At 42.6% G+C, this 13,137-nt stretch overlaps 1 protein-coding gene across 2 annotated transcripts in view; it reads right to left on the bottom strand.

Annotated features, from left to right (window-relative positions):
• Positions 1 to 11,292, bottom strand: part of LOC111252519 (uncharacterized) — a 32,561-nt gene extending 21,269 nt beyond the window's left edge. The window contains exons 1-6 of one of the 2 annotated variants that reach the window (XM_022810586.2): positions 8,428 to 11,292; positions 4,601 to 4,831; positions 4,107 to 4,232; positions 3,557 to 3,640; positions 1,572 to 3,191; positions 461 to 622 (exon numbers count right to left, since the gene is read on the bottom strand). In XM_022810586.2, the coding sequence (XP_022666321.1) occupies positions 461 to 622; positions 1,572 to 3,191; positions 3,557 to 3,640; positions 4,107 to 4,232; positions 4,601 to 4,606 (1,998 nt within the window). In that variant the 5' untranslated portion in view covers positions 4,607 to 4,831; positions 8,428 to 11,292. The remainder of the gene's footprint in view (positions 1 to 460; positions 623 to 1,571; positions 3,192 to 3,556; positions 3,641 to 4,106; positions 4,233 to 4,600; positions 4,832 to 8,427) is intronic. The other variant, XM_022810587.2, reaches the window with a different exon arrangement.
• Positions 11,293 to 13,137: the final 1,845 nt, after the last annotated feature.

Here is a 13,137-nt window from a genome sequence, read left to right as displayed (position 1 = left end):
CAGATGTCTAGAATATGTACCGTTAGTAAGTAGTAACAATGCCTCGTTAGCCCCACTAATTGCTCAGAACTGTAATTAGCCCTTGAGATAGCAATGCATGTTACGTCTCTACCTACAGTATTTTAGTGTAACTTCTCTGTAGTTAGAAAAAGCTTAATACATTTTAAAAAAATAATTCATAACGCCCAGGCATTTCCTACCTTTGTGCTTCAAGATATCCAACAATTTTAAAAGCCGCTGTGATATACCTTGAGTGGATAAGATTCTACCGTTTTCACAGAATTTACTTCGTCAGCTATTACACTCTAAGTTAGTAACTTACTCACACGGATGCATGCTTTCGTGCGTTCCGCTACGAAGGAAGAGAACAAGATTCAATCTATGTGCATAGATGTATAAAGAGAAAGAGAAACTTCGATAGAAAAAACGCAGAAAAGAAGCCGTTTTATGATCAGCTTACCTTGCCGGGCCGGGATAGTGCGGAAGTTGGGGGTGCCAGTGCTGCTTCTTGTCGTACTTGTAACGACGGCTGATGCTCAGCTGCTGTCGGAAGTGCAGGGTCGTCACATCCACCGTGAAGGGCCAGAAGAGCCGCTTCGATTGGATCGTCTACAGGCAGACTCTGTGCAAGCGTAGGCCAATTGCAATTGGGCGAAGACATCAATAATAAGAGTGTGCGAAACGGCATTCATAGGTACGAACGCTGTATACATAACAAAGTATCGGTGCATCGTGTTCGGGTGTTGAGAACATTTATTTCTCTATACACTGAGTTCAAAAATGTATTGCAATGCCACTTGTAGATGGAAGCAATTTTTTTTTTATTAACTGGCCTTAATTGGATAAATAGACTTGAATTGAATGCACGGTATCTGCTAAACTATAGCTTCGTATAAATCGAATGACTAGATTTGTTTCTAATGAAAACTTGCTCATTTATCATAGAAATGTGACTGCAATAACACTTCATATTAATTTAGTAACGTAAGAATAATTTCGGATGCTGCAAAAAGGGTTTTTTTTGCGTATTTCGTAGATACGTGCGAGGTGATCTAGGATCAACCCTTGATGTCGACCCACTTATATATATATATAAAAATTCCTGCACATCGTATTCTGTTTGGCTCGTATTAGTTTTTCAGTGAGGTTATATAGCGGTATCAAAGCAATTTAAAGCGTTTTATAATATGCGTTTGTGTGTGCCCATGCCTAGATGTGCATGTCTACAGGCGCTTATTACGCTGGCAAATTTTGCCCACAGGTCAATGAGTAGTAAATGCTAACGTTATGGTGACGTGGTTGTAACAAACTGTGAGTCTGCGTCGTTTCGAAATGGTATGAACGTAAGTCCACAATGGTTATCATATTAGGCGGTGCGGTTTTTACATTGCACAAATGCGCTACCACGAGCTTTATAGCGAAAAAAACAAAGTCACCACCATGGTGTTGACGGAGTGCATGAAGTCCACTACGTAGCGCTATACAAATATTGTCATACTTCAAAATGTGCAAATGCAGAACGGTAACATGAATACAAATAATTTAAGATAAATTATTATCTTTTTTTTTACCTCCTGAGCAGCGGCATCCTCATCGGTGAGTTTTTCTTGTGCCGAAGCGGGCACACTTTTTATTGCCGTAACCACTACAGTACTTTTAACATCCTTGTCTTTGTTATGGCGGTTCGATTTATTGAGCTTCTTGTTCGGCTCGCCGCCGCTGCCGCCGCCGCCGCCGCCGCCAGTACACGGAGTCGCTGCAGTCACATCGTCCTGAGATCTGAGACGCTTTCCTCGCGTCGGTCGGCCCTCCTTGGTCTCCTTATATATTGATTCTATCTGATTATCGGCTCGATTTGTCGTTCGTTCCGTCCTTTTGCTGGCAAAAATCTCTTTGGGAGGCTTCGCCACATCTTGCGCCTTGTCCTTCAATGCCTTGACAGACTCGATGGACGGGCTTTTATCCAACTTTATTTTCCCATTACTTTTTGTTGCGATCGTCGACGCTCCTGCCACTGTCGCATTTCGACTCGTCCGCTCTTCCTGTCCACTTTGAGTAATTTTCGCCAGCTTGAGCGTCTTTGTCTCATCGGCTAACGTTCGCTCCTTATCTTTACCCCTATCTCGTAAACTGCTGCTAGTAGTCGCAGAACTGCTGCCCGACTTCACTACCGGTTCGACCTGATCCATTGGAACAGGTTGTTCCGTAATGGGTCGATCTGCTGGCGCTTCACGCGCAATTGAGATGGTAGGGGCTGACGCTGTTGGTGATAATTGTGGCGCCACTGAGGAAAGAACTGCGTTTTTCCTAGGTCGCCCACGACCTCGCTTCATAGGAACTGGTGTGGCCCCCTGAACAGGCAGCGTAATCACTGGCTCGACAACAGGCTTTGGTTGTACTGTTGCAACGCGCTGTTGCTCCGCCTGATTGGTAGTAATCTTTGTCATTCGAGGACTACTTTTCACCGCCGTGACGGGCTCAGTTTTCGAGATCGTAGCAGGTGGCTGCACAACGCCTCGCCGTCGTTTCGTCGTCTGCAATGCAGACAATGAAGACACCAGTTGGTCTTCTCGCACGACGCTCCCTAATGTCGCCGTTCCTGTCCCTGACGCAGGCGCTGACGGAAGTGTCGACCCGAGACGTGTCTTCTTCGTCGGCGACGGTAGCATATCAAATTTACTGACGGCCATAGCATTATGAAAATTACTGCTTGCCGTTCGCGAACGTGTTGCTTTCCCAGATTTAACACCCGAATGAGCAGCTGCGTGACCACCATCCGTTAGGGTCGCGTCTTTGGTGGTACCTATAGACGATGTGCCTAGGGCGCCTCGATAAGCTGTCGAAGAACTCTCTGTCGCCGCAACAGTACTTTTGTTTTTTCGAGTAGTAATACCCTTAGTTTTCGCATTAGTAACGCCAGCGGCCGATCGACCGTCGGTGACGCCCTTGGGGCTCTTGTGCTCGTAGCTACCAGGGGATTGAGTGTGGTTGTACTGACCGGCGGCGGCGCTCGCTGCTGTAGCAGATACGTGTTCCGCTGCTGTAACTGCTGTTGCGTTTGCCGTGGCCTGGAAACTCTGTACCTGTTGTGGCTGGCCGCCCGTCTGACCATGTTGGGCGAACAACTCCAACCGGCGCTGTTGCGCCTCGAGGTACTGCCGAACGATGTCGGACTGGCCAACGGCTGTGTCCTGAGAAAAAAAACAACAGAAAACAGTAGGGCACACTTTCTTGGCAATTATGGTACACAGCAGATTTCACGCCGCAATGGTAGTGTTTTTGGTTATGGGAGATTCTGCCCACTTAAATTGCCTAGTGCAAATATACTACTACTACTACTACTATTATACAGAATTCGCGCGTTAATTTCTGAAATATATGGAACATGTGCTGCCTTTATTGGGGTAAAATGTTGGCCAAACAGCGACGAACATTCTAAAGCGATATTCATGTGCGGTTATCTCTATGATACGTTAGCTACACAGTCTTTAATGGGCCAAAATGGCTTAAAAGATGGAAAGTTAAAAAGACGGAAGATTGGACAAAAGGGTATCACCTGCAAACCAATATTAGGCACAACATCCTCTTTTGCCTTGGCTTTTCGCGTGGATTCCTCGCGAAGTTTTTCAAGCTCAAGTCTCTGCAAACAGCAAATATTTTAATCGGTTAATCGATTTGTAACCCTTTGCAACGAAAGTGAAAATTGACAAGTGGTGGCTTCCCTGTCTCATCAATGTCAGCCATCTACTATACCACTCGTTCATTTCACGCGCGGACATTGTTTCCAATGCTACTTTAGAGTATATTATATCGAATACGATAGGCAATATACAGCAAGGATCTATGAGTAGTTCTGAACCAAGTCATAGCGACACATAATAAATCCCTATTGTGACAAAGATCGTAAATACGATGACTTGTTCTGATAAGCTATCATACAATGATTATATTACTAGCTTAATCCTGTCGGAAGCAACTACTGAGATTTTTGTGGCTTACATTTTGAAAAATAATTTAAATAAATTCTCACATTTTCAGTACTGCACCAGAATACAAAGACTCTTCACGTGCGGTCGTACATATCGATCGTTTATGTAAATACGTACAAGTTTAAGGCGGTCAGAAAGGTCTTTCCTAGACCCTCCCTTGCTTAGACCTCGAGTGCCACACGCCTCACGAAGTTCCGCTAATGAGAGCGCCACTAGCGCCCGCCCGTCGGGCAACCGGTCTACCTAAAATTGAGTGGAGAATAATTCAATCAGATATTACTTCTTTTGTCATTCCTTTCATTATTTTCTCGGATTGGAGACAAGCTGTATCTTTTCAGTACTCGTTTTATGAGGGTGCAGTGTTGGATAAGCTTGAGGTGTTTATCACTCTATGATCGGAAGTAGGTTTATTAGAAGTGACGTTACACTTTTTCGCCACCGCTAATCTAAACAGATTTGGCAACCAGCTCAGAAACGGGTAACAGCATGTGTTTTTTAAGCTCATTTCGGGAGTATTTTTTAGAGTGTTTATTAGTACTGCGCTGCTCAATCAAAAGAATTAAAATTGCCGGTGTAATTTCTTATGATTATATATATTATAAGATAGCTACCTCCATTGGTGAGCGATGTCTTGAACGGCGGGCCGCATGGCCTCCGCTGTGGCAGAGGTTTGCGGCCTGAAAGGCTCGTAGTTAGGCTAAACGTCCTCCCCTTTCGCGTGGAGTTGTCTATTTGAGATGCTTCCGGCTTTGTTTGTGATTTAATCAGAGTCAAATACGATCAGCACGGGGTACCTGAGGACAACAGGAAGCTAGTGTCGGGATAGGACACGATATCTGCACCTAATACAGCCGATAACAAAATAAAACAGCAAGTTAGTATAATCTATGTAAGGCGATTTACGTTGTCGTCGACCCTAACTTCTAGCTACTCGAGTTATTATTGCAGTGTACAGCACGGACTTTGATATTGTTCGAATATCGAACAGCGTGTGACGACTTCAGTCGAGGCGAAAAAATGAGCAGAAGTTTTTTGTCTTTCCCACGGTAAGGCTTCTTTGCTTGCTCAGGGCTGTGTTCTGCACGACCCCACTAGCGCCATAGGCTCCATCCAGCACTTAAAATGTAGCTGGTTTTCTATTTAACTCTATGAGTGGAGTTCTTGTTCATTCAGCAGGGGTAAATCAACGGCTGTTCCCGGCCATCGCCACTGTGATTATCATCCGAAGTAAACGCTATTATATTTAAAGCAATAGAAAATAATGCTGAACGTAAGCCGTTGTAATACATCTTAACTTCCGATGTGGAAACCTTCCAACATAGCAAACGCAGTCAAACCATCCAGTGCGAATCAAAGGAATAGAAAGGTATTTAGGATATGATTTTGCTTTCTATTCCCGACCGGGTACTTCATACGCCCTTGGTGAAATCCTAGACGTAAGCTCGTTTTTAACCCCGCGAGCTATTAATTATATTACATGTATATATTCTAATTATATATACATATTTTTTCTTTTCTAATTTTTAATATATATAAAATAAAAAAAATAATAAATAATTAATCGGCAAGGAATAATTAAAACTGCTTTCCTTTCTACAGCTCTGAATTTCAGGTTTGAGTTGTCAACTTCCCACAGCAAGTGGAACTGTGAGTTAGTGTGTACAAGAAATTGAAACAAACATACAAAAGAAAGGCAACTCATTAGGTTAGGCTGAGCTATTAAGATGTCAAGTTATATATCTGATAATTTAACAATTATTAATAAAATAACCTGAACAAGAGAGTAGCCAACATTGGGCAGTTCCATCTTCTTCAGTTGAGTGCCGTATTAATCAATTTACTCGACTACGTACGACTCGCATACAATGTACACTTAGTGTGCGTACGTAGTAACTTTTTCCGTCACACAAGATGCCTGCGAACATCATCCGCTACGTGTTGCATGGCAGTTTGCTAAGAAAAAAATGTATGTTGCGATACCGGTAATTTTCTGACTCGGCAATTGAGTATATAATGTTTGCATGTGCACATGCAGATAGCGAACTTCGGGACTATACGATGACGAATCACTTTGTCTATACAGCCCGCACGTCATATAGCGATCATGTAAGAGTTGTAACTTCAGTTCTCATCATGCCACTTCCCGTATTTCGACATAGCTTCTGCTTTCTTCCAAATATCTATTAGATTATGCATTAGCGATTCGAAAACAAGGGGGCGACACATGATGTTTTCGAATTGGTGTGGATTAATTACAGAAACGGTTATAAGCTTACGAGGTCGATTTCACAGTTTTCAACTGCATGATAACACGGGTTCTGAGGTGGAATGACGCTTTTGGCTGGATCGTTTTTGGCACTCCGACTTAACTAAATAAATGAAATAACTCAATCGAAATCGGAAAATGTGAATTTTTCTTACTTGCACCAGGGCGCACAATTCGTGTTTCAGCTGCTTATTTGTTTTCAAACAAGTGCTTGGTGCCGCTTTTGCTCCTTTCCTACATTAACTTACTTGTTACGTAACAAGATTAGTAGCAATAAGCTGCCCCGCAGTTTTGCATCTGATAACTCTTATTAATGCTATAAATGTCGTCGAAATGCAACCTAGCAGAAAGTTCCTAATAACACGTTATCTATGAACATATCTATAGTCCAGCAGTTGTTTGTTTTCCGCTATGATGGGAATTCAAACTGCATAGAGTGTTTGCGGAGAACTTGAGCTTGGATCAATTTATGATACCTTGAATTGGCACTTTTTTCCACAAAAAAGTTCGAAACTAACTCTCCAGGATCGTTTCCGCCGCCCCCCCGATGATTACACCATACGAGAACCTCCACAGGAAGTGAGCAACTGACAGACTTGAGGGAGTTTGTGAAAACCAGGTGTCGCTATGTGTAGATATGTTCAGTTAGTAAAGACAGAGGTAGAAATCATCGGCGAATAGTAAAAATGCTCTCCTAATGAAACCAAAAGTTACTTTATGACCGAAAGATCGATGTTTCTGTAGGTCGCCTTATTACTTCTAACTTTTCAACATTAGGAACGAACAGATTCAGAATCTGTCCCTCAAACACGTTTTTCTTCTCGTCAAAGATATTTCAGACAGGTGAAAGCAAAACAGATAAACATTGAAGGACAAGCTCTGTGATTTTTTTTTTCATTTACAACGTTTATTGAAGGGATTTACCGATCGTCGATGTGCTATATTTGTATTGTGTCAGGTACAGGATATTCGATCGAATCGATGAGTCGGTGACGTCCTGCGATAAGCAATAAATGAGAGTCCCTCGGGCGGAATAAGAAAAGAAAATATCTTTATTCAGGACAAACGGCAAATCTAAAGAGGGTGATGGCATCAAAGTGGCTTACAGTGTTACTATAGCAACTATTTTAACACTGAAAAGAGAAATGCATTTATGACAACTAGGAGAGGGTTATTTTAAATCATTGATTATTGCGTAAAGAAGACAGGCATGCAACGGAGAGTTGAAACGCAAAATCCGACGATTACCCAAAACGGTAATTATGAATTGGCATGAACACGAAGTAAAGTAGTAATTGACAGCCGAAGTTAATGGTACAGAGATTTTATGTTAGCTAGTAAACATTTATGCAGCAGTATTTCATTAACATCCACAAAAGCTCGTTGTGTGCAGTAATATTCTGTTTCCTGTTCCTTGAGTCTCGCTTCAAGATTTGATCATTCAAATTAAAAATCAGGCTTTCAAAAATGAGAGATGCCATGTTTTGGGGTGTTCATAGGCGTATATAGTATTATATCGCTACATCGCCTATAATCCACGAAAGTTGTGAAGTAAGTTCTGCGAATTATTACTGCATTATTTATATAAAATAATGCAGTTATTAGAAGTGTACGCTTATTTTCATACTTCAACAACACGATGATGATGTTGATCAGTGTAATTTTCCAAGTCGCTCTCAAACGGGGCAACCCGGGCTCGAACATACAAAACTAATTGAACTTCTCATAATTACATTATTAAACCTAATGTTGTAGTAAAATAACAACCCACATGGCCGTTTTTACTAGCCTGGATATCCACAGTTATATATTTATAATTTTTCATTTGTATAACGCTATGGTGACTTCTTTCAAATTCCAAGCTCAAATTGTGTTTTGGTTAAAGCTGAGTTATTTTGGACGTAAACAATTGTCCAAAGGGGCCATCGTCTGCAAGTCGCAATGAGCCCAATTTCCTATGTGCATTAATTATTCTCTGCTTAAACTTAGAAATCCATAAATAAAATAGATTTCCAAGACTAAAATTTTCTGATCTATCTTCCGTACTGAAGCAGTAATTTACTGCGGCTATCAGCTATAGAGACAACCAATAAAATAATAGACACAATCGAAGCGTTCCTCAAAGCATCCTCATCTCTTCATGCAGTAATACAACGCCAGAGTCTAACAAACCTTATTTGTATTCCTTCGCCTTTCCATTTTCTTCTGAAAACCCTGTTGAGACAACTCGTCTTCCAATGCGTTGATTGGGAAAGTTGCAAACAAATACACAAACGCACTTATAGAAAGCTCACGTTGCCTGCCCCCTCAGCCCACCTTCTTGTAGGCCAGCAACGTTTCCACAGGTTTATACGTAGGTCTGCATAAGCATAGGCTCCCACAAGTTCCTGCAGTTGCACGTAGGACTCCCACAAACTGCAGAAGCTATAGCGAAGCCAGTCCACCACAGGCGCTTACCGAAAACATAACACAGCGGTTCAGCACAATGTGATCATCACCCATTGGGGGAAAACACTACAACGATAAGGCTGCATCGACCCCATTTTCTCTTCGTTCGTCACCAAATCCAATTGCTGTTGTAGCAGCAGACCGATTCTGCGGCACGACAGTAATCGACCAGTTAGCCAAATAATGCTAGCGTCTGGTGCCTGTCTGTGTAGTCGCATGCACACCCAAAACGATCACAATAAAAATAACAATAACAACAAAAACAATCGAAATCAACGTTAACTCCTAAAGCAGGCACATTCAACGAGACAGCGAGCCGATTATTTTTCTGGAGTTAAACCCGGGCCTGGGTCTTTCTTTCAGACCACACGGAGCTCCTATGCCAACTCTCTGTGCTTCAACTCCTTTTTCATTTTTCCGCCATTTCTGACCGCCTACCGTGTGCTGGAGGCTATGCTGGCAAAAATAGAATAAGATGTTTCTTCTATATTCTTTCCGGCCCAAGACTTTTGCTGATCTCCTTTGAACCATCCTTTTACGTACACATTGTCCGATACACACCATACGGGGAGGTACTGGGGCTAATTTTACACCGACACGAGATACAGCCAGATCTAAGTCGACCTACCTATTAACTCAGTCAGTTTCTGTTCGGCGGTTTCTACTTTCTTATCTCCGAAGTGGTCGTCCGTGTTTTGTTAGTTAGTTGATTCTGTTTCTTTCGCCTACGTTTGTCGTCTCAGCGACTGTTTTAGTGTAGTTCGTATTTCTGGGCATTCTTCGTTGAGGGGTTCCTCCTCATTTTCCTATCATCAATAGATACGAATAAACAACAACGTTGAAAAGGACTTCTTGACCATTTCTTCTCTCCCTCCGGCGACGGACCATTCCTACGATCGCTGTTTCCGTCGCATTTGTAGACGTCGTTAACTCCGTGGACCCGTGGACGATGTCGCTCCCATTCGTTCCGTTCTGCTCCGTCGTGTCGTCGGTGTCGTTGTCGGCGCTGCAACAAGAATCGTTGCCGTCAACACAGGACTCGCTAGAACGGAAGCGCTTAGAACAACACCAGCGTATTTAGCACACAGTTCACTACTGACGGTAGCACCGCTGTTTAAGACCGCGGCCGAGTCAAAAAGTACGCGGGTCAACCAGTGAACTACCGACAATTCCTGACGACAAGAACGAAGCAAAAAAGAATGCACACCGACTTCTTTTCTCCTTCTCTATATTTCCTATAATATGTTGCACTCGATATGTTAGATTCGAGGTCGAAGTATCATCGGTTCGGCTGGCCTCATCGGACACAAAGATACTCCAACGTTTGTTCCAGTAGCGAGTTTAGGCTGGTGTCTACTTGAAATAGGGTATTATCGTTTCTGCCGTGTTATATTATTACGTATAGGTAGTTCAAGCCTGAAGTATCAGCTAGTTGCTAAAAGCCTACTTTCAGCAACGGGCCAAAATCGTTGTCATGCTGATCCGCAACGACGACAGGCAAATCGCGGCGTCGACGACGACGATAATATAAACGACGACAAGAAATTATAGCCGTTTCTTTCAGTCGACGAATTTGTCCGCCAACAATCTGCAAACCACACCGTCTAGAGCTGAGGAAAGCTGGCTCATGCATAGGCTGGAAACCATTGTCGCAACTTTAATATAGTGACAGTGCACTCATACTGGAACAGGACAACACAGATAACATGCGAGGCCCCGCATGAGAATCGAACCAACTGACGGCGGTGGTGGGGTGGTTTCGACACTACTTCGAACGAAAAAGCCGACTTCTCTCAGTCACACCTTCCATATGATGCCTCAACATTCTAACGCTGTTGTTACATGTTCCTCGGTCACACAAACTCCGTGTGTTATGTGTACGGTGGCGACATAAAAGTGGCGGATTTTGTTGTCGCCGGACAACATTGCAAGCGCACTGTTGCCTGTCGGGTGTTGATCGTCACTCAGTCACGTCGTTAACTTTACGTGTCGCCGCTCTTACCGTTACCGCAGCTAGTATTTGCGAAAAAAACGAATCGGCAAACAAGATCAGCTGTATGCCTCACTATTGCCCCTATTGCGTTCTCTCTCTACGGTACTATTATGCATATAATAGAAAACACTTTCGTAAGAGGAGCATACAACTTATGCTCGTGCACAGACACGCACTACGCTGTTGGAGAGTAGGAGACTACTTGGAGATCGGCAGCCCTGTCACTTGGATCTAGAACGAGCGGACCGCAGATCGAGGAGCGAGCAGGAAGCGTACAATAACGACGTATCGGCTCGACAATCACTCCTACGGCGACAACGACGGCCCTGTGTCGATGTCGCTCCCCTGCTGCTGCTGCTGCGGCGGCGGCGGCGGCGGCGGCGGCAGTGGCGGTGGCGGCGGCGGCGCGGCGGCGGCGCGGCGGCGGCGGTGCTACGGAGCTGTTGCTGATGGTGGGACCGTCCCGCTCATTTCAAAATATACATACTTCAGACGGCAGCAGTAGCCAGCGGCACGTCCGCCATGACGACGTTGGACTGAACGAATTCGGGCCAACATCGAAACAACTCGGGAGGCAGTTGTTTGTTTGGTTCGTGAAGCGGGCGCGCTGACGCGAATGAGAAGAGCTGCGGTAACGGTAGCGACCAATGCTGGCCAATAGCAGCAAAGTGATGGCGGGTCGATTTGAAAAATGAAATCGACCCGTAGCTAACATATTGCCTATTGTATAATTTGTCTACACAATGATTTTCGTGGTGAAATTTTCAGCTGTGGTGGGAGAGGAGACAAGTTAGCGGGCATGAGTGACATTTTTCACTTTTTATATAAATAAAACGTTATTTCTGTAAGCGATTGCCAAGTATGCTATCATGATAAAAGAATAAAGATCAACAAAATAATAACGAACAGTTTCTGTATCATCATTTTATCTAGAGCTGAAACGTGCCTACTTTGCAAATCGTGTACTAAACATGTAAAAAGTACTTGGTCATCTCTACATCAAAGTATAGAGAATAATATGTGTGACGATACCTTGAGGTCGCCTCAAAACTCAATTACTTTCTATTTTCTGAGTGGTATAAGGCTGTAAATAAAGTTCCTTTATTAAGAGTAAATTAAGCAAACATCTCAGATACTTGAAGTACGTTACAAGGCTATACCTAACTGACAAAAGGATAAAACCTAACAGTTAATTGTGTTCGATAAAACTGCAGTATCAACAACCGAGAAAAGATTTATCTACATTCCTTTTATTTTGCTTTATTAATTGCAATTGCGTGACGAGAATCCGCCGTAGACTTTTTATCGGCTAATGTTGTTCATATTATTTCACAATAATATCAGTGGTACTAAGTAGATATAGTAAATTTATCTGGTCATCCACAGGTTCTGTTATTGGTTAGAACAGTCTATACTGAAATTATTCAATCGCAATATCCCATTAACAGGTTATTAACGAATAGTAAAGCCTCAAAAAGGTCGTTATGTAATGTAAATGTAATGTGATACATACATGCAGAGACCAACATTAAATTGAAAGTGTTACAGCTAGTTATGTAGCACTGCGTCCCTTCACGACGACCGCGACAATTTTTTTGAAGTTTATCGGTGTACTCTGTACCCGTAGTCATAGAAAAAAAACTATTCAGTTTCGTCTGAGTTCATAAAAGTATGCGATTTTGCATTTTTTGGACTTTCCTAAAATCCTTTTGGAATTGCCCCCCGGAAGTCCCTTTAAAAATTTCAAGTCTCTGACAATTTCGTTGGAGAAGGGCGTTTAAGAATATAGTGGTTGAGCAATCCCAATGGACGAAGTTTGATTGTAACTTAATATCATCCATTGTTTTTCCGGTAAACACCTATTAGAGGTGCTTCTGTCAGTCTGTAATGCCACTAATTCCTGTATGGGCCGCTTGAGAAGCTGAGCGGTATCACTGAGTTCTTTAACATTTTTTTAAATTAACATTTTAAGTAAAATTAATAGCGATAAAGTTACATTTAATAAATAATAGCTGTTTATTAGAAGAAACAGCCCGCAGGACATTGATAGCAGTGATACGCACACGACTTGAACAAGTGAGAAGGTCTTTTTTTATATCAGAGTTGACTGTGGCATTCATTCCAATGGAGCTGTAACACAAATGCACTAATACGTTTCAAAGAAATTCATTAAACTCTTCTTAATTCTGTTCAGGACCGTGGGGCAGTTCTAGCCCTCTTGCAGTCTGGCTCAGGTGAATACTCGGTAATGGTTCGACAAAACGTCGTTTCACTTGAAATTCAATCATTAGTTTCATTCGTATTTAGTCTGCGTTTTCGTATCTTGACTCAGCATGCGTGTATTTTATTAGGTTTATAAATTAGTGATTAATTTAAGGAGAATGTATACATGAATGTGTTAACTAACATGATAGGGGATATATACAATAGTTGTTCTTTAG

This window comes from Varroa destructor, unplaced genomic scaffold (assembly GCF_002443255.2).
Source record: "Varroa destructor unplaced genomic scaffold, Vdes_3.0 BEIS01000006.1, whole genome shotgun sequence".
Classification (NCBI taxonomy): domain Eukaryota; kingdom Metazoa; phylum Arthropoda; class Arachnida; order Mesostigmata; family Varroidae; genus Varroa; species Varroa destructor.
This window is presented reverse-complemented; position numbering and strand designations above follow the sequence as displayed.